This window comes from Phoxinus phoxinus (assembly GCF_949152265.1).
Source record: "Phoxinus phoxinus genome assembly, chromosome: 24".
In the NCBI taxonomy this organism is placed as follows: Eukaryota; Metazoa; Chordata; class Actinopteri; order Cypriniformes; family Leuciscidae; genus Phoxinus; species Phoxinus phoxinus.
This window is the reverse complement of record NC_136899.1, coordinates 25,232,445-25,259,019: the sequence shown is the minus strand read 5'-3', so window position 1 is coordinate 25,259,019 and position 26,575 is coordinate 25,232,445. Positions and strand designations below refer to the sequence as shown.

The 26,575-nt window shown below is 38.7% G+C and overlaps 1 protein-coding gene across 1 annotated transcript in view; it reads right to left on the bottom strand.

Annotated features, from left to right (window-relative positions):
- The window catches only part of LOC306992726 (partitioning defective 3 homolog), a 128,624-nt gene that overhangs the window by 66,601 nt on the left and 35,448 nt on the right, over positions 1-26,575 (bottom strand). The window contains exon 4 of the mRNA XM_079601882.1: positions 16,326-16,598. Coding sequence (XP_079458008.1) covers positions 16,326-16,598 — 273 coding nt within the window. The remainder of the gene's footprint in view (positions 1-16,325; positions 16,599-26,575) is intronic.

Genomic DNA, 26,575 nt, shown 5'->3' with positions numbered 1-26,575 from the left:
TACTTTGCAGTATGTATTGAATATAAAAAAATGGATGTGAAGCAGCACACATTGTGTAACATTACTCATTTCAAAAACTAGTATGCTACATTGTCACATGACTTTATGTTGGTCACATGACCTCATTACATGCATGTTCAATTCCACGAGGGGTGTCTTCCAAATGGTTATTGATGTATTGTGCATTTTGTGTAAAATTTATATATATACTAGCCTGGGAAAACCCAGACCCTCCCAGTTGTAACTGAGTAAGGGTCTGGCAAAGCTCCATAGACAATTCATTTCCACAGGGGCGTCACCAACGGACGTCGGATAGATCTAAAACCAATCAGAGCGATGAATGACATGACGTATGCAGAGCGACGGAGAAACATCTCGAGACTCTCAGCAATTCTCTGTTTGTGTTAACGAAAATGACAATTTTAAATCGCTTGAAACAGACGCGATTGCTGATTCGAACGAGTGATGTTGTGATGTTCCACGGCGGCATCCATGTCTGTAATGTACAAAATCTGCGTCACCGTCTCTGCTCTGTCGTCATCGTGTAAAACGTTTCTGATTGGTGCCGCGATTTCGGCGGATTGGAAATGGGTTTCAATGGGCTCTTTGCCAGACCCACTTGCAGAGCAAATCTAAATTTGCCGGAAGTGGTCTGGGTTTTCCCAGGCTATATATATACTGTATATATATGGTCAGACTTCAGTTTAGGGTCCAATTCCCACTATTATTAAATTAAAGGTACAATATGCAATATTTTCTGCCACTAGAGGCGCTACATTCCAAACAACAACAACAACAGCGGCGTAGCTTGAGGACGATGTGAAGGAATGATGTGAACTGTCGTTTTTAACTCCACCGTGGATGTAAATCAGACGGGAATCGAAAGGTCATGTTCATGGATGAGGAAAAGTTCTATTTTTATAAATGTTGCGTTTAATGACATGCTTTTATTTCATTAAAATGAATTAACCGCAAGAAAAGTAAGGTTTAATACTAAATTGGTTATCATGTTACTGTATTTGTCTTATACATTGTTGTGATAACGCTGCACAGTTTTACGTGTTCTAAACAATTGTTGTAAAAGTGCATTCGAACACACACATCATTCGCCAAAAGTCGGATTAATCTTTATGTATAACACATGCTATATTTATTTACATGGCCATAAACACCAGACGTGATAAACAATGTCAATAAACTAAACACAAGCCTAAAGCAATAATACTTTCCTTACATAAACATAACTATTACCGAATGCTACATTTGGAATATATAAAACTGACCCGTACGTTTATGGGACTTGTGTTTGTCGACAGAACCAGAAGCAATCGGTAAAGAATAATTGTGCTCCACAACGACTGCACGACACAAGCTAACGTTTGTTGCTTGATAGACGCGACAACTACAACTTCCGCATTTGTCCAGGACTCCGCGCAGTGCGAGCGGAAACCGAGGATGACGCAAATATGACGCCATTGACTAGCGACTCCAGCTCCCCCCGCTCACACGCCCCGTTCCCTCGGTTAACATCGCAATTTTCTCACGATTTAAAAATAGTTGGAAACATTTGGGATATTGTAAGTAATAAACTTAACAAAATATATAACACTGGCCTTGTGATTTGGGGATATTTTAATGCACAAATATTACATATTGTACCTTTAACTACAACTTTACACTTAAACTCCTAATTACGGTTTATTAATAGTAGTTATTGAGCTAGTTGCTAGTTACTAGGATTAGGAGTGTAGAAAATGGTCATGCAGAATAAGGCATTAACATGTGCTAGTCATATGCATGCTAATAAGCAACTAGTTAACAGTGAGAATGGACCCTGCACTGATATTTTGAGGCGGGTCTCTCTTTGCACAAATCAAACCGTGTTAATAGAGCGTAGAATTAGTTTTGAAACGCGAGTAAACTCATTCCCGCCCGTGTGTGTTCAGCAGAGGTTCTGTTTGGCCTGGTGCAGTCAGAGATGAAGTGTGTGTGTGTGTGTGTTTGCTGAGCTTTGAGCCCAGATGTGGGACGAAGAAACTCACTTTGATTGCTCTTCATCTGGCAGGCCTGCACAATACATTCCCAGCTTTCATCTTCCCGCTGGAAGTTCATTAAAGCGTCGTTCAGTGTCTCTGAAAGCCACGGATCAAACATACTGTACATGCATCCTAATGAGGCCGTCCGTTTCCTCCTGCACTCGTGTGTGTCGTTCGAGCGCATGTGTGTTTGCATACGTGTGTGGTGAGGTAGTCGGGATGTGTGCGCCGCTCTCGTTGCAGGGTGTTTGCTTTCCTAAATGAATGTAATGGTGCAAACGGAGAATAAATTGCTCAGCTCTCGTTCCATCTCGTCCTGTCCATCCCAGAGGGCCTCTCGCTAAAACTGAGCAAGAAATGAAACCGGACATGTTGGATAATTCACTTCGCTCTTCGCCTCTGAGATACCACAGGCTATCAGCGCACCAAACATTTCTGAGCGCCTCTGGATTATCACGACAACACACACACACACACACACACACACACACACACACACACAAACCTGACCCCTAAACCTACCCATCACACACACACACGCAACCACACACTAACCTGACCCCTAAACCTACCCATCACTCTCACACACACACACACACACACTAACCTAACCCTAAACCTACCCATCATTCTCACACACACTAACCTGACCCTAAACCCACCCATCACACACACACAGACACACTAACCTGACCCCTAAACCTACCCATCACACACACACACACTAACCTGACCCCTAAACCTACCCATCACACACACACACACTAACCTGACCCCTAAACCTACCCATCACTCACACACACACACACACACACACACACACACACACACACACACACACACACACACACACACTAACCTGACCCTTAAACCCACCCATCACACACACACAGACACACTAACCTGACCCCTAAACCTACCCATCACACACACACACACACACAACCTGACCCCTAAACCTACCCATCACTCTCACACAGACAGACACACACACACACACACACACACTAACCAAACCCCTAAACCTATCCATCACTCACTCACTCACTCACACTCTCTTCTCTCTCTCTCTCTCTCTCTCTCTTCTCTCTCTCTCTCTCTCTCTCTCTCTCTCTCTCTCTCTCTCTCTCTCTCTCTCTCTCTCTCTCTCTCTCTCTCTCTCTCTCTCTCTCTCTCTCTCTCTCTCACTCACACACAGACACACACACACACACACACACACACACACCCATCACACAAAACTTTTTGCATTTCTACATTTTAACCTTTAATTACTTTATTTTTATTCCAGATTTACAAATGAGGACGTTTTTCGAGATTTTGGTCACTTCTGGGTACAAATTTGTCCCCAAAATATAGTTAAGTATGTACACGTACACACACACACACACACACACACACACACACACACGTTTAAACCTGCATGTTTTCATAAACAAAGAACTGAAAGAAGAAAGACAAAGTGGAAAAGAAAGGTCTAGAAGCAGACATCTTTCTGTCTGCCGTCTCATTGCCGGTGAAGCCTCGTCTCAGCGGGAGCGTCCTGAACGCGGAGCGGGAGCAATAATCCGAGTGTTTGCCGAGTGTTTTGCTGCTGATGTAAGCAGCTGAAATTGCCGTAATCAAAGGCAGCGCCATCAAGACTGTGTGCTTGAGATATATATGAGATCTTACTTTCCCTCGGGCTTAATGAAAGAACAGATTAAACATTCACGCACATCAACATATGAAACCATCTCCAAGAGTTCATATATTTACACATGAATTATTAACAAAAACTATTTAAACGAGTGCACTCCAGATGCGCAGCGATATAATGGTGCTGTAATTGATTTAAGAAGAGAACAAATGACAATAAATAAAATAAAATCACCACCGCAATTAAGATGAACTTCTAGCTCGACATTAATCGAGGTGTATGTATGCTGGTAATGCAATAGAGCTGTGGTTGCAATATCGGGTACGTAAATCTCATAATCTCATTTGTAATGGGAGAGGAAAATGCCTTTATGACAGAAGGATAATGCATCAGGGAGGAAACGATGACTTGACTAGCTCTGAACCCCGGCTGGAGAAGCTCACAGGCTTTCTAGTGCATCCAGACACCAGAAGCTCAACACATCCCTGTCAGTTAAGAGTTAGGCTAATGTTCGATAATAAAGTCCGCATGAAACAGCCATCACAACGCATCTCACTACAGTAATGTGACACAACATTAACGGTACGCAAAAATCACGGTTCGGTACGTACCTCGGTTTGAAAGTCACGGTTCGGTTCATTTTTGGTACAGTAAGGGAAAGAAATGCAAAACATTAAACTGCTGGTTGTTTATTATAAACTTTTTTTTTACAATTTGTTTACACTATTTTATTAAATGTACACTATTAACACTATTAATTAAATATAATAAATAATATATATATATATATATATATATATATATATATATAAAATAAAAAAGAATAAGAAATAAAATACTGCTGCAAAGTTCTCCACTAAATAAAATACTCTCAAAGCAATATTGGCCATGGCGCTAGCTAGCGAGAGGCTGTGCTAAAGCGTGCCGTGAGAGTGCGGATCGGGACAAATTTTTCTGTCCGAGCGTCCGACAGGCATGAAGATATTTATGTCCGAGACCGACAGTTAAAATCCCATTTTTTCTCATACTAATGACACATGTACGTTTGTTTGTGTGGAAAGTCCGCTTTTATTGAGCAACTGAAAGGCATTCGAAAATGTCAACAGAATGAGCGCATCAGCGCGCACGGAGCAACAAGTGCTCTTAACACAGGCGCGCATGCACGCGTTTCGTTGTCACGGCTACATAAACAAATTTCTGCACACAGGAAGACAGGTGTTATGGTAATATTTTACATGTATTTTATTTGAGCGGTGCGCTCAAGTGCAACCATAGACAGAATATAAGAGGGTGCAACGCGGAGACTTCCGACACTTAATATGTTCGTGTGGAAACTCGGAATTGACGTATGTTTCGCACACAAAACTAGCCTAATATGTGAAAGATTGCATTCGGTGCACATGTGCAACGTACCGAGATCCTGTACCGAAAGGTTTCGGTACGAATACATGTACTGTTACACCCCTACAAAACATTGATTCAAATTATACATCACATACTCGAAGAAAACAGAGCTCAATGTATTGTGTTGATTGCTTTTAAACACCATGCTTTATATTGTATTAGTTTTAAAGGAAATGTCTGTAAACTTAACACAATGTCTTGGCTGAAAATGATCAGTACATATATATATAAAAAACTAAAAACTAAAATGTCGTATATATTGTATTGTTGAATACATGCATATGTGCAGACATGGGCAGTATTTAAATTAAATGTATTTTAAATACATATTTAATTACTTTAGTGTATTTTGTAATTTGTATTTTGCAGGTGTGGAAAAAATAAAATGTAGTTTGTAACAAAATATTTTGAGGGAGTGTATTTAGATTATTTCAAATAATTAAATACTTAAGAAAAATCACCATATGCTTATCACCATAGTAAATGATTTTGCCATATTTTCGGTCTGATGTTGGCAATGGCGATGTCCAGGTTAGATGCACGAAAATCACGTGACACCCTGTAGACCGGCTCCCTCCAAGCCCTATGGAGAATCCCTTTACCACTCTACAGATAAAGCGTTGTGGGAAATTCGGCTCGCGTACCTACCCCGAAGTGATCAAATACAATTCTGTATAAACATTTAAGAAAAGTATACTTGATAGATTTACAGCTTTGCATCGTTCAAACATCGGCCGGAGATCATTTGCGATCAAAGGCAGACGTTGCGGCGACATTTTGCCGATTAGCAAACGTTCTCTGAGCGACATCGTGCCGATGAAACTTTGTACGTCGGCCCGACGGACGTGTGCTATCTGGGTAGATTGTTTAGGCTTGGTTTGCAGGGAATTACAAACCTGCGTACATATATTCAAACGCATATAACTACAGAATGAATTCTTGATGCGCACGTGAGCGCCATCAGTGTTTCTCACAGGTTCGCGTTTAAAGTCTGTGTAGAGAAAAACGGTGTCGTCATAACGGCCTCTAATTTAATAACTAATGATCACTTCGACCGAGCTGAGTCGGTCGGGGCTGGCTTTGGCTGGAAAATATCTTTATTCAGGAACCACTATAAAGCCAAAACAATCTGTTACCTTAAATTATACGTTTATCTCTGTAAAGCTGCTTTGAAACAATCTACATTGTTAAAAGCGCTATATAAATGAAGATGACTCGACTTGTCAAGACTTGACTTTAGTTTTCTCTTTTGTAGCATAGTTGTGTTATTGCTACTATTTCTGTTATTGATCTTTCAATAAAGTTCCTCATTAAAGCTGTTAGTGCACATAACATAAATATAGATGTATGGCTGTTTGCCTTAGCCAGTGGTGAGGAAATGTCTCTCTACGCTTATTCAAGCCTTAAGGCACGAGTAGAGTAACGGTGATAATATGGCTACGTATAGCCTACATCAAACACGTTTTGCTATTAAGGGCAGCCTACCACACCATTGATGTGAACTTAGCTATACATGCCATTTACGTCAGAGGAGCTATTTCAGGACCTGTAGAGATTTAGTGAAATGCCCATGCTTTTTTTATTTTGCTACTTCGCCATTTTTAATTTACACATTTCTCATATTTGTGTTATTGCTACAATTTGTGTTATTGACCTTTTAGTAATAAAAAAAAGATTTAAGATTATTGTGGAAGTATTTTTGTATTTTCAAAATACTAATTACTTGTATTTTATTTAAATAATTTTTTCACATCAGTATTTTGTATTTTATTTTGTTACATTTCATGAGCCAGTATTTGTAGTTTGTAAACAAAATAGTTTTTGATGTATTTGTGCCCACCTCTGCATATGTGTGTAGTGTATGGTAACCTCATATCTCCATATTTCGACATTCTTTCATAAATCATTACTATTGGTCACCCTTTACATCTCTCTGTGGGTTTTGCAAATATTCAACCAATGAAAAGTATTAAAAAGAGCGTGTGACTAAACCTCGTAACTCCATTGGCTCCTCAAACTGTCAGTCAAACCTCATAACTCCGCCCACCTCTCTCCTGAATGTATAAAGAACTGGTTCCTTGAATAAATAGGCTACAGCTTTTCTGATTTACTCAAAGAAGAGAGGAGAAGAGAGTCTTAGTCTAGTGTTTGTCATTGAGTCACTGCCAGTACTGCCTATAGCCTGTGCGTAGCACTCCATCGTTAATAAGACGTGATTTTGTCCAGATGACAGAAACAAACTGAATGTCCACATAACCCGTGAGTTGATGAAAACCTAACGCAATGCACAAACTAACAAAGATGCAGCCGTTCTAATGATGGACGCAATATGTATGTCTTAAATTCTCTGAAATATGCTGGTCAAAACACAGTTTGAGCTTGGTTTTGGTACAATTTTAATAATATAATGACTCATGCAAGTGTCTGGCCATATATAAAGCCATAATATACATTTTGACAATGCAGTGTTAAGTTATGTAAAACAAATACAGTGTTTTTTCCATTTCCATAAAAGTAGCGTTTTTGGAAATATGAGGTTGTGCTTTTAATGCAGTTCTGCATTTTTCTTCCCAACTAAATACCACAAAATGCAAAGTAAGAAAGAAAGGCTGATTCCCTGATGGCCGAGTGGTCAAAGTCTGTCAGTGCCACGGGAGCGGAGACATTAACACAGCAGGAAAACTGTGAAAGAGTCGGCTCAGAGATGTGAAGAGCTCACGTCTATCGGGATTAACGGCCTTCCGGGCCAATTATCATTCCCTACCATCACATATCCACATCCCAGAACACAGCGCACACATAAAGAAGGCACAACCAATTGCCACCAGCACAAAATGGCGGCTGCCAACATTTATCAACAGCTATTGAGATCCTTGCACTTCATAATCCAATTGAAGTACTGTGCAAAGTCAGGAAATATGGGATTTAGAGTAAAAGAGAAGTAGAGAGGTGATGCTCTTTACACCATTCTTGCTCTCTCTCTCTCTCTCTCTCTCTCTCTCTCTCTCTCTCTCTCTCTCTCTCTCTCTCTCTCTCTCTCTCTCTCCTCACCTTGACTTAGAGCAGCTTACAGAGTCTTGCTCTAATGGGAGCAGCTGTCAATCAATTCATGTGCATCAAAGACGTGACACACGAAAGCTACGACTCTCAGTTTAACTTCATGCAAAGACAATAGACTTTTTTCCAGTGTGGTGTTGTAGTTTTAAAATAATACTAGTTGTTGCAAAAGCATGTGAAAAAAACGACAAAGTTTGCTAGGCGTTATCTCGTGATAAAAAAAGTTTACGCCGTTAAAATGGGTTTGCGTTAACGCCGTTAATAACGCGTTTAACGGACAGCCCTAATATATTTATTTTTTAAATGTAAATTATAAAAAAATAAATAAATTCTTTACATTTTATCCTTTTGTTTGATCAGAATGTAGTAACTTTAAGCCTGATGTCTTATTGTTCAACCGCCTGCCATGTAATTGCATGATCCGATAAACATCTAATGTATAAATCAAGTTTTTTCCACAACCCGATTTTAAAAGGATTTTATCCAGTAAATGTTTTCTCCCACTTCTGCATGTCCTGCTGGTCAACGCCCAGCTCCTCAACAGCAGGACACACTGAGCCTGTGCCTCCATCTCGAATAACCTTGTTTTGTTTCATATCAAGCTGATCTGAAATGTCCCGTGACTAAGGTCTGTGAGATGCGAGGTGAAGTGCTGCCCACTAGAAACCTCAATGCCTCTTAACACACATGCACGGATTCTGGACTCGGCCTTTCATTCATTCAAAGGGGACCAATGAAACGGCAGTAATAAAGAGAGAATCTGGATAATGGAGTGACTGTAAAAGCAGGAGGGAGTGTTCACTAGCCCGGGCCCAATATTACAAACCCTTTTACAGGGCAGAGAGCCGGGACTCTCCACGCTTTACTGCCGCTCTGACCTTCGACTGGGACGCTGGTAAAGGCAGACCGACCGGACCCAGACGTTCGGTAATTGTCTGAGTGTATTTATCCAGCTGCAGAATGGTAAGATGAAGCGGTTTCTCAGTTTCCGCTGAGGGGTTTTGTCTTTAAAGATCTGAACGGCCTCTTCTGTGGATGCATTTTTTTGCCAAGAATAAAAAAAATAAAAAGGCTTTTATTGATTTTGTAGACATGGGTTATTGCCGCGTAGACAAGAACTCACATGCAAATGTTAACAATCCCAGGCTGCAGATGTTTGGGATGCAAGACTGTGACCTCTAATAGGCTGATTGAATTTTGTCCATAAGCTCGGCACGCAACTCGCTCCGGCTTGTTTAGCATGACGGCACCACGGGTTTACATCACTGCAGCCCGTATCCAATAGACTCCACTATTAACAGCCTCACTTTTTAATACCAATAACTCAACGGCTTGTGTACTGGCTGCGGTGACCAGGCCAACGTGATGGATATTTATTTGAACATGCTGGAAAATGAACGATGTCAATGCATTCTCTCTGTTTGCATGCAACACGCATCCGTAATGAAACGTCACATGGAAGTCAGCAGATGTGTGGCCATCCCAGAGAGATGCGAGTGATTGCTGGGAAAGGAGAGCGTGTTCCCGAACTGAAGTCTGGAGTAAACAGCAGTGGTAGATCTTCCCCTCAGGCGTATCAGAGATTCACCGCTTGAGACTCAACATCGCCTTCAACTCATCGACTGACTCTCAGCCCCGCACACTCACACTGCATGTCAAGAGCTTTGAGTTACGGGTGTTAGCCGGTGAAATGTAAGCTGGACAAAAGTGTTAAGCGACTTAAGACTGGATTCTTAAAATTCTACCCAGATCCTGGGTTGAGCCTTCAGGGTAAATGCTTTTGCTTGGGTAGTTTTTGTGTTACCCAGCTCCTGGGTCAGATAGAACAACCCAGGGGTTGAGTTATTTATCGTGGGCTTTGGTCTTTTCATGTGATGGAAATGCCTGATGCCTTGCACATTTTTTTAAATGATTTTATAAAAAAGAAAAAAAAGAAACCGCATATAAATGCTTAGAAAGTTCAAATATGTTCTCAGATCTGTACACTGATTAATTATGGACAGGTAATGGAGTCACGGCATATTTCGACACTCTAAAAAAATGCTGGGTTGTTTCAACCCAATTTTGGGTCAACTATGGACAAACCCAGCCGTTGGGTTGAATTTTTTAATTACATTTTTAACCCAACGTTTGGGTTTGTCCATATTTGACCCAATATGGCATTTTTTAGAGTGTACGAGTCTGAACCCCACTAAACATGCACTCTAAAAAATGCTGGGTTGTTTCAACCCAATTTTGGGTCAAATATGGACAAACCCAGCCGTTGGGTTAAATTTTTTAATTACATTTTAACCCAACATTTGGGTTTGTCCATATTTGACCCAAAATTGGGTTGAAACAACCCAGCATTTTTTAGAGTGTGATACAAGCTCTGGCACGAGATCCAGCGCCGTTACGGTGCAAACGGGACAAAAATATTTAATGTTTACTTGTAATATTTGTTAAACAAGCTTAAATGTATGGCATATGCATTCAAACCTATATAAAATATACTGTAAAATACACTTAAAAAAAATGCTGGGTTGTTTCATCCCAATTTTGGGTCAAATATAGACAAACCCAGGCGTTGGGTTAAATTTTTTAATTACATTTTTAACCCAACGTTTGGGTTTGTCCATATTTGACCCAAAATTGGGTTGAAACAACCCAGCATTTTTTAGAGTGAACCTGTATGATCAAAAATAAAGGAATTATCATGCAAAGAGTTTTTTTTTTACATTTAGAGGATTTAAGTTAGTCCGTAAACATTAATTCATATATGAAGTACTATAAAAAAAGAAAGAAAAAAGCTAGTACTATAGTACAAATGAATCATCCCAGTATGATGGGTTTAATAAACAACCCAATTTGCTGGGTAAAATTAACCCAACATGTGTTATATGTCCTATATTTACTCAGCCCTTAAGTTAATAAAAAACCCAAATTGGGTTGCTTTTAACCCAGTGTACGTTCTCTTCTCTGAGATTCGGATCCAGGCGTCAGTGGACGGCTGTGATTGACAGGATTTGAACAGACCCGCACTGAGTCTGATCCACTTCCTGTTCTGTGCACTTTACACAGGAAATCCTCCTCACAGTGTTATCTATGAAGAGATGAGATCCCGTTCCCTCTGTGCCACTTCTGTCCAAGAAAACAGCCCTGAGAAAACTTTTCACTCTCGTCAAGTCCCACGTATCTCTTTATACTGAGCTAAAGGTGACGCTCACTCGAGGACTGTTTATTTCAGGAGCTCGGAAAGTTCTATTAGCTTTCATTTAGAAATGCAAATGTTTGTTTGGGGTTTGTTTTGATCCGCTGAGGGAGTCGGGCCGTTCAAATGGAGGGATGTGACTGTCTTGAATTTGAATGCATTACGCCGTTTACATAGATTACAGCGCTCGCAGCCAAATGCGCATGAAAGTATGCAATTTATTCCAGAGGAGCGACGACAAATATTACAACGCATTTCTCAAAGGTTTGATTCTAAGTGATATGCAAAGCAGTGTGAAGTTAAAATACACACACAGGATGATGTGCATGTAATCAGATGTCAAGCAAATTTGAGTCAAGCTTTATGACTGTTTTCTGAAATAAACATTTCATTTATTTATTTTTTTATTTAAAAAGGGAAGTTTCAGTATACCGTGTCTATTCAAGATCTTCCACATGTAACGTATAGTCTCATAAACTCCACTGCGTATCCTTCTCCCCGGACAGAGATTCATTAGAGAGGAAATTAAATAATAATAATAAAAGTTAGTAATGTGTTTATGCTGGAATTTAATCTTAATGTCACAAACTGAGCTGAAAAGATCTGTATTTGCTTCTGGGTATTTATTTGATCAATAAACAGAAAAGGAGCAAGACTTCATAAAACAGAATAATTACAGAATTTGAGGAAGGACGGAAGCTTGCTAACTAGTTTAGCTCACGGTTCATCTCAGTTAACGTGATATGAATTTCACAAACTCCTAGTTTCTGTGAATGCATCTTCTGGAGTTTGTGCATCTCCTCCTGTGTGTGTGTGTGTGTGTGTGTGTGTGTGTGTGTGTGTGTGTGTGTGTGTGTGTGTGTGTGTGTGTGTGTGTGTGTGTGTGTGTGTGTGTGTGTGTGTTTTCTCGTCTTCAGAAACAAGAAACATCTTCTGGAGTTTGTGCATCTCCTCCTGTGTGTGTCACTCTAAAAAATTATTCCGCATTTTAGTTTTTTCAATGTAATTTTGTAAGTTGATACAACTTGTAGTTTCTCAATTTTTTATTAATTCAACTTAACATGTAAAGTTTTCACTGGCTCAACTAGTCTGTAAGTTGACTTAACTAGAGTATTTGTCGCCTCAACTTAAAATAATTTAAAATATGCCTAATTGAGTTAAATGAACATACATTTTAGTACAGATAACTTGAAAATGTAAGTTATCGTATTTCAACTAAACTTTACAAGTCCAGAATACTTTAAATAAGTTGTTGGGTCAACTATTTTAACTATGTCAACTAAACTTTTTAAGTTGAAAATACTTAGTAGATTAAGTAAATCAAACTTAACTGAGTCAAAGCAAAAAGAGAACTAAAAATTTTTAGTTTAGTGCACTTTTTTTTTTTACAGTGTGTGTGTGTGTGTGTATGTGTGTGTGTGTGTGTGTGTGTGTGTGTGTGTGTGTGTGTGTGCGTGTGTGTGTGTGTGTTTTCTCGTCTTCAGAAACAACAGCTGGATATGCAGACAACAGAAAAGTGTGAACCACAAGCCGTTTATAAAACATGTATTATGAATCTTGCAGGACAGTCAGCAGAAGTTGTTCTCATGCCCGCAAGTTTACAATGTTAGGAACGAGTATAACTCATAAAACAAGATTTTCAAGAGTGTCTCTACTTGTTCTCTTCCTTCAAACTTAAACACAAAAAGAAAAAAAATAGTCACTGGCACATATAATAATAATAATAATATTATTATTATTAATAGTAGTTGCTGTTGTTTATTTAATCCTAACAAATGTAATCTACCCTAGAAATAGTAAGTAAATAAATAAACAATCTACCCAAGTAATGTTATTATTATGATTATTATTATTATCATCATTATAATAATTGGTGTTGTTCTTAATGTTGTTGTTGTGATGATACAAAATATTATGTAAATAATTTATAATATAAATCAAATGTTTATTAATATAATGACTAATTATTTATACTTGTTTAAATAATTTCATTCTAACAAACGTATACACACTTTTTTGGGGGTCAAATATGGATAAAAACATTAGTAAAAATTTAAATTTACACATTTAAGTCAACGGTTGTCAATGTTTGAAACAACCCAGTGAATAAATAATTATTTAAATTACACTGTAAAAAAATATTTTCATTATTTGTAGTCACAACTTTTTATCTTTTGTCAAATCAACATAGATAATTAATGTAGTTCAGAAAACATAATATTTTGAGTTTCTATTGATTAAACTAATCTCCATTGCATTAACTCAATTGTTTAATTTCAATTAACTCACATTTTTAAGGCAACCAGGTAACTTGCTTTTTTAAGTTAAACCAACAATATTTTTTTACAGTGTATATACATATATTAAAATAATATTAAAAAATATTAAAATGCATTAAAATAGATAAATTAAATGCCTTCTTATATTATAACAACGTACTCTTGTAGTTTAAATAAATAAATAAATGCAGATGAGCGGACAGTAATAGTCGGATGCCCTTTCACTGCCACCTGACACTGGCACGAGGATTAGCCAGATGACTGAGCAACGGCGTAACTTTGTCATATTCACACTGTGGCCAGATAGCGGGGGGTGTACGCGGGTGATCTCCTGACAGGCGGGGGGGGTGGGAATGATCCTGCTGGGAGAACAGCAGTTGGCAACGTAATAATAATCCCCTTCCCACTGCACCCTGGGAAAGGTCACACACCCAGAGTGACATCTGTCAATCACGGCCTCTGCTTCACTGCCGGTGACGGGCCAATTACTGCGCCTCGATAAACCCAGAGAGAGTCATTACTGTTCAGCAAAGAGACACGCTGGCCTTTCATAGCATTTCCATAACTAACCGCTAGCCATTCCATAACCACAAGAAGATTAATAGAGCAATTGTGGTAATTCCTCCATGTGAACACGCTGTGCAGTAATGCTGGAGTGTTTGTTCATACACTGATGGCTGTTTATTGCTAAATATGTCATAAATACTGTAAAAACAGCAATGAATCGGAACGGAAACTGTGGCACTTTTGAATATATTGCTTCTATATATCTAAAAAATATTCTCATTTCACCACAACAAATGTAGGTCGATCCCCAGCATCAAATATACACTGTCTAAAACACAAACCATCAACACAGGAGACGAATAAATCTGAAACAACCTCCCAACTGTTCTCAGACTCAAACTTGTGGAACGTTTAGTCCCTAGGAAGTTGCAGATTTCTGCCGGGCTTGAATGTAAACATTGATTTTTTTCTCCAGTATGTCCAAACCCAAACTTACGGTTTCTCACTGAGAAAAACAAGTGCACTTATTTTGAATGTGCACGTGTAGTGTACTTCAAAACTTGAAAAGTGTATTTTAAAAACTGTATTTGGTAATGTACAGTGATATTAATGAAATAGAAAGCCACTTAACACACTTACAGCAAGTATACTTTTAAAAAGTTTCCTGCCACATTAATTATGTTTTACTAATCTTTTGTCATGCTTTAAAGAAGTCCACTTACATTATTCTGATGTGTTGACGAACACACACATGAAATACAGTTTTACTGTAGTGTGTTATTCAATATTATATTTTAATGTAATATATTTTAAATGTAAACTAATTGCAACTTCCTCCTCGTTACAAATATGCATTACAGGTGAAACTCGAAAAAAAAATTATATCGTGCAAAATATAATTTATTACCTTCTTAAAAGGTGAAACTAATATATTATATAGACTCATCACATGCAAAGTGAGATATTTCAAGCCTTTATTTGTTATAATTTAGATGATTATGGCTTGCAGCTTAAATTAAAACCTTTTCACAATTTTGAATTTGGGGTTTTCATAAACTGTTACCCATAATCATCAAAAGTATAACAAATAAAGGCTTGAAATATCTCTCTTTGCATGTGATGAGTCTATATAATATATTAGTTTCAGCTTTTAAGTTTAATTACTGAAATAAATGATATGTTGCACGATATTCACATTTTTCCGAGTTTCGCCTGTATATCAAATATGACATAAGTTTCAATAGAAGTTACTTTCAAGTATATTTTAGTTTACATAAATGTTTGTGAATACATTCGTTGGAGTACTCCAATATTAACCATATTGCAAAAATAATTGAAGTAATTATGAAAGGCGTGCTTAAGTCCTACTTACAAAAATCACTCTAAAGGTCAACTAATTGCATTTAATATTAATTTAAACTATAATACATTCATTTAATTGCAATTAAGTGTCCGAAAACTATAAGTTAATGTAAGTATATTAATTTAAAGTATAATATTTCCACAGTAACCTCTCATTTTAAGCGTTCTTCTCTTTCACAAGGGTCAAAAAAAAATATGTAAACACAGAAAGGAAAAGAGTTTTTGTTAAACCGTTACATGGTGTGTTTAAAACTGCAGTTTGTAGTATAAAGTTGACTTTCTTTCACAATTTCCAGAGATTCTGTGCACGTCGAGGCAAACGCTGGTGGATCTGACATGATCCGTGATAATAAAGGAGCCCGCTGGTTATTAAATTTCCCCATCCAGAGAATTATCAATGATTTACCAGTGCTATAAAAGCAGCCGGTGGGACACAGGTGAGAAATCTGATAACACTGTGTGTTTGACTTTCTTTTTTTCACACTACAAAGAGCGGATGAAAGCAGCTTTTCATTTTTAAAACTTCCAGGCACAGACACATATAAAGGCAGAGCATCTTCTATTAGTCAGAGGACTGCAGAGAACCTTTCTTTTTCTCAGACGAATAAAAGAAACTTCAAAAGCGAGGGTGCCCTTCACCCTATCCAACCTCAAACAACAAGAAATATCTGACAGCTCACGACAGCCAGAAAACACGCCGGCATTGCATTATGCAAAGCTTTAGAAACACACACCCAAGGTTGCGTCCTTCAAGTCAAGAACATGTTATTGTCCCGTAACGTCAGCCGAGTATTACTTAACAAACACTCACACAGTCCCGAAGCCTGAAGGATGACGTCCTGAGCTCTTACCTGTCAGTGGAGGGTTGGCGTGCGTTGCGGGGCTTGTTGACCTGAGCGTAGAGCGCCTCGATGGGCATCGGCAGGTCTCGAGGACTCTGCGGACGCTCCTGACCGGCGTTGTGGCTCAGATCCAGACTGCTGTCCAGAGACGAGTCCAGAGAGCCGATCCCCGCGTACGTGTGCTCCTCGTCTGAGCTGAAGGTTCGGTTGATGTCCAGGATCTCGGCGTAGTCTCGTTCTCTGGCCTGTCGCTCTCTGAGCTCTCTCTTCTTAGCTTGAATTCTGCAAACACAAAAACATCATTTGAGGTTCAGACGCAAAATCAACATGTACCAATGCTACAAATTAGGGCTGTAAACGATTAATAGCGATTAATCGAATCCAAAATAAAAGTTTGTGTTTACATAATATATGTGTGTGTATTGTGTATAATTATTTTGTATATATTTATTTTGTACAATTATGTTGTATATACTGTATAAATACACACACATGCATGTATATATTTAAGAAAAATGTATTTATATATAAAATATTACTATTTATATATAATATAAATAATATAAAAATATATATGCAGTATATAAATGTATATTTTTCTCAAATATATACATGCATGTGAGTGTATTTATACAGTATATACAACATAATTGTACACAATACACACACATATATTATGTAAACACAAACTTTTATTTTGGATTCGATTAATCGCGATTAATCGTTTACAGCCCTACTACAATTAGCATTAGCATTTGTTAACAGACATGTAATCATTACTTTAATGAGCTCATTGTTTCTGTCTTAAATTATTACATTGTTTAAATTAATAATTTTTTAGCTAACTGTGTGATTTGTATATGTACATTTCTGCACACCTTTCAAAAATATGAACAGTTTAATCGACTCACACACAGGTGGTAACGCTTCGAACATGTAGGCTCTTCGTCAGACGACTTTTCATAATTTTATCATACTTTTTTCCCTTTTTTATTTTGTTTTGTTGAGCACCCGACTTGAGCAACATTTTGCTGTAGATGTGCATTATTTTGGATCTGATTTTATGTGTACATTTCTGAAATGTAACTTACAGTTTCCTCTGATGACAGATTACTCTAAACTGTAATGTGGACTCATGCATTTTCTGTAAAGCTGCTTTGAAATGATGTGTATTGTAAAAAGCGCTATACAAATAAATGAGAATTGAATTGAAATGAATGGTTGTACACACTCAACTTTAATTTCAATCCCTTTCTTTTCACACTGGAGTATTTGGATTGATACCGTACACATTTGTGTCACCAGTGAGCACGTTTACATCCACACCAATACATAACTCACAGAAAGCTTATTAAACCTGTTGTCCGTGTTTACATGCATACCAATGGCCCGATAACGCAAGTAAATCACGTTTTCAAGTCTAAAATAATAAATCAGGTTATTTCCTGGTACTCAAAATGCAATAATTAGCATATATGACACAGATTATTTCATTTGTTCTGTCGTTGGGATGTTAAATAAAGCGTTTTTTTATTTAAAAGTATTGCAACATGTAAGCGGCTCATATATTGACTCTTCATTTTCATCATTTTGACTCTTCCCCTTCTTCTTCTTCTTCTTCTGCACGAGTCGAGAGCACTTTTATCACTTTCAGGGTCAAGAAAGAGTCTGAGTTTGCGATATATATTCGAAACACTCGCTCTGTCTGGATGCGCTTGAACTCACAGTAAGGACTGTCACGTATCACACATGCACACTTTAATAAGCGACAGAAATCAGATTAATGCGTTTACAAGGGGCAACAATCTAGATGTGATGATCGGTTTATGCTTAAGCCGTTTATGACTTTACCCGATGACGGAAAACTGGTTAACATGTTTACATGATCACATGCATTATCGGCTTATTACGCGTAATCGGGTTAGGAACGTGCAAGTAAACGGGTACTAGAAGCTATTTGATGTTGTATATATTCAAGGTGTAAAGTTATTGCTTTTTACTTTTAGAGATGATTCAATGATTCTAGCATCTAGTGTGAACATGCCTGATGGGAAATCTCATGGGATTTATTTCCACCTTTATGAAACTGCTCTCAAAAAACATCATCAAAAGCAATATCTGTTAGTCCGTCAGAAACGTCATATATTTATTCCAGCCCGGAAGAACGGAAGCTTTTATATGAGCCGCTACGAATTGGAAAGAAGACCCCCTTGGTCTATCCGAGACTCCCGACTGAGATCAGGACCCCTGCTGGCTTCATGCGCTGCGAGATGTCTGCCAAACCTGCTTTACTTCACTTCTAGAGGATTCCTCTAAACGGGAAAAGAAGCAAGACAGCCGAGGCCCCGTTCACTTGAACCTCTACCTTCTGAATCACTCTTAGAAGAAAAGGTTCTATATATAAGGTTCTATAGGCGCTTCGTATTTGGAACCCCTAAAAGGTTCTACACTTAGAAAAAAAGGGTTCATTGGGGTTCTATATAGAACCATAGGGTTCTTTACTCAACTCCAAAGAACCTTTTATGCTAAAAAGGTTCTATAATGACAAGAAAGAACCCTTTTGGCACAAAGGTTCTTTAGGCTATTATTTGACAAAACAAAATTAATGAATGAACCCCTAAATGAACCCCTTTTGATTGAACCCTTAAAAAGGGTTCTGTATAGAACATTTTAGGGGTTCCAAATACGAAGCGCCAATAGAACCTTTTAAGGTTCTATATAGAACCTTTTCTTCTAAGAGTGATGCATTTCAAACGGCTCATGATAAAGGCTGCAGCCCCTTCTTTGGAGAAGGTTGTCAATGCACACTGTATATTATTCCCTAAAACAGCCAGTGGGAAGTCTTCCCAAGAAGAAGGGAGTGATTTCTCCTTGAGATCGCTCTGATCTTCCGCCAAACGCCTCTTTCTGCCTTCCCTCAACCTCTGTGCTTTTCAAAGGCCGCTCCTGGTGGGCTGAACTGAATGAGGCTGTTTGTGTGTAAAGGCCACATGTGCCGTGCTGAGGGAAAGGAGATCCTCGGGAATGGGACTGGTCGTGGAATAAGAGGAAAGGCCGGTGTGGACGAGGGGATAGACTCCTGTAGGGTGACCTCTGTCTTTGGTATCCACACATCTCATCAGATCCAGATGGGCTCTGGATGCCCCATCACAGAAAAACCTGAGCTTAAGTATTTAAGTACCCTACCTTCTCACCACCCCGGGTCAGGGTTGACCTTTGACCCCTGACATCTATCTGTCAGCCGTTTGATTGACAGCTGCACCGGGACCGAGAAGATATGTAGGACTTTCCCAGCTAGCAAGACTGAATGTTTCCACACGTTCTCATAAGCGCGATCTAATTTACCAACAATGAGCGTTTTCTCTCTGTCAGAGTCTAATGCAATTACAATGCCATTGACTGTCTCTCTCTCGCCATCCTGCTTGAGGAAATCCAATTCGCTCTGCTAGAACTGTGTGCATTTATGACTCACGCTAATAGTCTGGGAAACACTTGGAAATCAACATCAGCATATTTTCGTGTGTGTGTGTGTGTGTGTGTGTGTGTGTGTGTGTGGTGTGGTGTGGGAGTGTTAAATGGAATGGAAGTTGCAATAGTCTTTTCTTCCTTATTGTGCCGTATATATCCGAAGGAAACGGCTTTTTGAAAAATGACAAATGTGGGCGGGGCTTGAGTTCGTCTGTGTGGAATTGATTGGATGGTTGTGGTTTGCTATTGGCTGATCTCATGTGAGTGACAGGTTATAGCCCCGCCCTCATCATCAGAGAAGAGATGCCGCTGAAAGAGGGAGGGGGAATTATTCTGATTAAAGTTTACAAGGCACATGAATTTAAAATAATATGTGCACTGATAAATAATTTACTGCAAATTGTGATTTCATTTTAACTTCTCTTTCTGTCTTTCTCCAACCTTCTGGTTCACAGAGTTCACCTCTTGAAGAGTTACATGCGGTTTCTTTCACATTTGAAGGTTGATATCTTACGCTGGCGAGGCTCCAGTCCACCTGCCGTCGACTTAGAAACTGATGTCACCTCGCTGCCAGTAAAATCCCTGTTATGACAAGCTACGGAAACTCAATAGGAGGACGATGCCTCCGGCGCTGAGCCTATAATGGCCAAATCAAATCTGCGAGAGCGATATCTGTGTTTGAATGGGGAAATGAGCACATTGAAGAAGAGGTCTAGCCCAACCTGCCCCTGGAGAGCCAGACTAAAACTCATTTAGCGCAGTGGCCTGGGGATGATAAGTGTCCTCGAGGCCCTGTGTGTGTTTTGTGTATGACAGAAGGTTAACTTCAGGTTGAAGACCAGCATGATGAAGACACCTGGCGTACAGACTCACAGATTCACTGCAACACTGTGTCCTGAAACCAGCCACAATTCAAATGACTACTCATGGTTTTATAACAAACAAATATCAAATTAGTTGCAATTGTGTAAGTTCATGCGGTGTTATCACTTTCGGTGAAAACAGAAAAATTATTTTGCACCCAAAACTTGACATGCATTAGTCAGTTTGACATTATAGGGTAGTCAGTGTGTGTGTGTGTGTGTGTGTGTGTGTGTGTGTTAAACTATGACCATAACTGTGTGTGTGTGCCTCAGATTCTAGCTAAACCTGTCCAGAATTCCCTCTTCCACCTTTAGTTCATTACACAGTTAATGGCCCAGTGTGTGTTAACGCAGGACAGAAATAGCAACACTGAACACATCATCACTGCTGGCTTCAAATTCACAATTTCTCTCTGGATTCTCTTCAGGGGTTGGTTTGGTTATTTATTTATTTGTGTCTGTCATAGTTTTTGTCTTTGATAAATTATCTCTGAAAAATTTATTCAATATTTCATCCTATCAAATTTAACAATTTTAGTCTGTTTTAATCATACTAAATGTCAGTTCATGGTCATTTTCAAAGCAATAAACATTTCAAACTGTAACGGACTAAACAATAACCACATTTTGAAGGCAAATTTAATAATTATGTACTACTGTTCAAAAGTTTGTGGCTTTTTTATGTGTTTGAAAGTCTTCTGCTCATCACGGCTGCATTCATTTGATCAAAAATACAGTAAAAACAGTGAAATCTACAGTCTTCAGTGTCACATGATCCTTCAGAAATCAGTATATTATGATGATTTGATGCTCAAGAAACATTTATGATTATTATCAATGTTGAAAACTGTTGTGCTGCATCATGTTTTTGTGGACACCATGATACACTTTTCAGGATTCTTTGGTAAATAAAAGGTTTAAAAGAACAACATTTATTTAAAATATTATTTTTTTAAATAAATTGAATGCCTCCTTGTTTAAAAGGATAAAATACTTTTTTCGAACAAAAATAAAACATCTTACTGACCCCAAACTTTTGAACGGTAGTGTTTAAAATGTATATATATATATAAAATAAAATAAAACATAATCGCCTTAAATAACACACTGTACTTGCACAGGGGCGCCGCTAAGGGGGGAAAAGTTAGGACGATTCTAAGGGCCCACGCACTTTTGGGGCCCCCAGAGATTGATTTTATTAATGGAATGGGTGCGATGGGGGGCCCAACCTCATATTCTTTCATAGGGCCTAAAATTTCTAGCGGCGCCCCTGTACTTGCATATTGAAGAATTAGTTTAGAAGTTTCTGGTTGGTGAATTCTACATGCTTTTTCATATTCCTTATTATTAGAGACCTTAAAAATAATTTACCCTCAAGTTGTTTCAAACCTGTACAAGATTCTTTCTTCTGTTGAACACAAAAGAAGATATTTTGAAGAATACTATTTTTTCCATAGTAGGGGAAAAAAATACAATGGAAACCAATGGCTACCGTCAACTGTCCGGATACAAACATATCTTCTTTTGTGTTGAGCAGAAGAAAGAAACTCATACAGGATTGGAACAACATGAGTAAATGACGGCATGATGTCCATGTGTGCGTGAACTATCCGTTTAAACAAGCGCAGACTCTGTATATCCAGCATCTGCTGTTCAGCAAACTACAGAAAGATCACATGACCACTGAAGCACAGATCACATGACCACTGAAGCACAGATCACATGACCACTGAAGCACAGATCACATGACCACTGAAGCACAGATCACATGACCACTGAAGCACAGATCACATGATCACTGAAGCACAGATCACATGATCACTGAAGCACAGATCACATGATCACTGAAGCACAGATCACATGACCACTGAAGCACAGATCACATGACCACTGAAGCACAGATCACATGACCACTGAAGCACAGATCACATGACCACTGAAGAACAGATCACATGATCACTGAAGCACAGATCACATGACCACTGAAGAACAGATCACATGACCACTGAAGCACAGATCACATGACCACTGAAGCACAGATCACATGATCACTGAAGCACAGATCACATGACCACTGAAGCACAGATCACATGATCACTGAAGCACAGATCACATGACCACTGAAGCACAGATCACATGACCACTGAAGCACAGATCTTCCTGATGCACCGTTCACTGAGACCTTACTGAGACACGCAGTCACATGACACGGCACATGCGGGACTGATACTGGAATTATTAAAAGAGAGAAAACACTATCAAAATATTAGCAAGAGGGATGAAAACAACTCCCATGTGATCCGTGATAAAACAACAGAGAAGGAGCGCAAATCCCTCTTTGTGGCTTTCTGAGCTCGAAGCTAATTAGTGTAGATTGCTACTCGGTGTGTGTGTGTGTGTGTGTGTGTGTGTGTCAAACTCTAATTAAGAGCTTGATGTTGTGATTAGCTCACATCTGTCCAGAGCGTCAGTGTGTGTGTGTGTGTGTGTGTGTGTGTGTGTGTGTGTGTGTGAGGCCATTATAGCAACATATGGGTCGTCATGGCACATCTAGGGTTGTTTCTAGGTAACAAGCGAACTTAGAGAAACAAAACTCCTGCTCTGTAGCTCTCGCCACCTTTGCTTCCACGTCTACACGGCTCAGGTTGGTACGATTCAAAAACACCTCATTAAATCCAATCCATCCGTACCGTAATGCCATGCCGAATGTTTTATTTACAGGATATCTGAGTCGAGATGAGCCCAAACGCTTCCCCGACGCAACACTGCAGCATTGCTTCATCCCGCGGGGTCAAAGTGTTCGTTTTGGGGAGGGAATGAGTCATTGATCACGGCCTGATACACACACACGATAAGGGATGAGAGATTTATGAACTCTCTGAAGAGTTTAGGAGGTTCTGCTGAGCGCGTCTGAAGAGGAGGAGAAGTTTGGAAGTGAACAGGAATGTTTTGAAGTGAGTTCTCGAGCGAGAGAGATCACACTCCGGTCCGCCCGCAGTCCTTCCTCTCCTCGCTGAATAAATCACACTGTTTATCTTACGACACGCCACATTCCAGACACACACAGCCAACGCACTCCCTCCATATGTCTAACAATGTTTAATTCAGTTTAGAGAGAGAACGAGGCGTTCACATCGCTGGCCGCGAGGCAGATCTCACTCTTCCGCTGGTAGTTTTTAAGTGTAAATAAGATAGCGTGCCAATGTTGTTGAGTGTGTATTTTAACATCCCTTCTCGGCATTCGAGATACCGAAACAAATGAACTAAACGAGTTTCGGCGGAGCAATCGTCGTGCGGTCCTCGCCGTCCTTCCACAAGCATAGAGGAATATAGATGTGATTATGAATATCCACGATCAGTCCTGTGATCTCTGAAGGTAATTGGTCCAGTCAAGCGGTGAACTGGTACAAAAGGCTCCGCGACATAATGAGCTCGTTGACAAAGCAGGACGACAATACTAATTATTTTGTAACAAAATTACCGCCTCAATGCAAGGGGAAAGATCAGCTGTGATTACCAGCAACACGCATTAATGCGTCAAAAAATTAAATGTTGGAAAATATATGGAACGCAAAAGGCAATCCCAGGCAGAGTTAATGGAGAAAGAGTTGCACAATCCGTGATGGAAAATCAATTAATAAATCAAGTTGAATGAATGAATAAATAAATGAAATGAATGAATGAATAAGGCAAGCATATGGACACAAATGTAAAGTGATCCAGAATGGAAAAATAAGGAAAGATTTGATTTTTTTTTTTTACAATTTATTACATTATATTATTATATTATATTTAGTAAATAATGATTAAATAAAAAAATATGTATTCATTATTTGTAATATGATTTGTATGAATAATACATTTTATGATCTGTATACTTATAAACACATTACTAAAAAGGTGCATTTCTACATCAGTGCTCATAACCACTTTTGCTATTGTTAACTAAAACTATTACACATTGTGTGCGTATAATAATGGGGGGGGGGGGGGGGGGGGGTAGACACAATCACATGACAAAATTACAAAAACTTAAATTTAAATGAAAAGTGAAAATAAATAAGCTTATTCAAAATATTTATAAATACTATATATAAAAATACTAAATGAACACTGCTGGCATTACTTCAGTATCCTTCATAATATATATTAAGTGTTATAGCACATAAAACAAAAATAAAAAAAATCTTGATTTGTCCATTTTAATAGCATTGCTGCCGAATGGTGTCAGTAGAATATGGGAAAAATGAACACAAAATCAAGGATTTGCTAATGAAGACTTGAGGTATTCGGGGTACATGGCACAAAAAGGTTGTGCAACACTGTTATAGTGCGTCTTTAGGCTGGGAAAGTGCGTTTCAAACGCCATTTTCAATCCCCACAACCAGTGAACCCTCAAAGTTCGTGCATCCGGTTGAAGAACAGAGGAAGCTAGTCGAGATAGCCGCTGTTGATTATAACCGCTGTGTCTCTCAGCATTAAACAGTATCAGGAACCCAACACACTCCAGAGGAAGCTTTGCTGGAGAGCTGAGCAGAACCAGAGCTGTGCTAGTCTCTGATCAACACTAATGGAGACAACAAGATAAGCTAATAGCCATGATACCACACGCTGGAGGAGAAGTAGTTCTCATAATGTTTGCTCTGGCCGTCTTTGCTGTGTGTACAACCAGCCAGATGTAAATACACAGAGGAGGATGAAAGCCACTGGTATATCTTTAGCCGGTTATGTTGCCTACACACACACATGTTGTAAATGGCGTCCTGCCATGGTGGTCTGCTCAGTCAACTTCCATATGGTGGACAGGACTGCAACCGGCATAAACAAGACCCGTAATGGCCGCCGTGTTCCCGCAGACTGGAGCTCCAGGCCCTCGATGAGGAGCGGGAGACTAGCGGAGGATAGATGCTACGCTGCAGCTGCTTACAATTTACTCCATTGTGACAAAAACAAATGCCACTGATGGCAACACTTCATCAACTTAACTCCAAATCACGTCTGCGAGCACCAGCGCTGCTTCTGAGCAGTTTTGCATATTTTAATCTCATATTATTCCTATATATGCGATACAGTCGCCTTCGTAAAAACTGCATTGCAATTCATCTCGAGGTCTTCTGGTCCCGGGTTCACAGATGTGCCCTAGACGAGTAGCGACCCTACACTAATGTTTGCCCACCATAAAGTGTCCGAACACTTTTGTCTTCATTTTGAGAGTATTATATCATTTTAAACCTATTTTTGTCCTTGAAAAGTGTACATGTCATTCAAATGAATTTACTTGGTTTGATATTTTGTTATCTAGTGCAATGGCATTCAAACATTTGAGAGTGCAAATGCTTTTGAGGCCACTGTACATACTGTACACAATTAGTTAAACACAAAAATGAAAATTTTCCAAAATATGAATTCTTAACATATAGCCAATATATAGACTCAATGGAGAAACGTGCCTCTACCTACATTTTTGTAAAAATAAAAAATAAAAACTGTAAAAAATATATTTTCATGATTAGTTATCACAATTTTTTATCTTTGGTCAAATCAACTTCGATAACTAATGTGTGAAGATAACACACTATTTTAAATATCTGTTTATTAAACCATTCTTCATTGTATTAACTCAATTTGAACTCATGATTAATCAATTTGACATTCGTCATTTTAATAGCATTACTGCCGAATGATATCAGTTTAATATAATCCATATATATACATATATGTATTATAGGTATACATATCTATATAATATGGGTATAAATATCTGTATAATATGGGTATAAATATCTGTATATATATATATTAGGGCTGTCAAAAGATTAATAGCGATTAATCGCATCTAAAATAAAAGTTTGTGTTTGCATAATATATTTGTGTGTACTGTGTATAATTATTATGTATAAATACACACAAATTCATGTATATATTTAA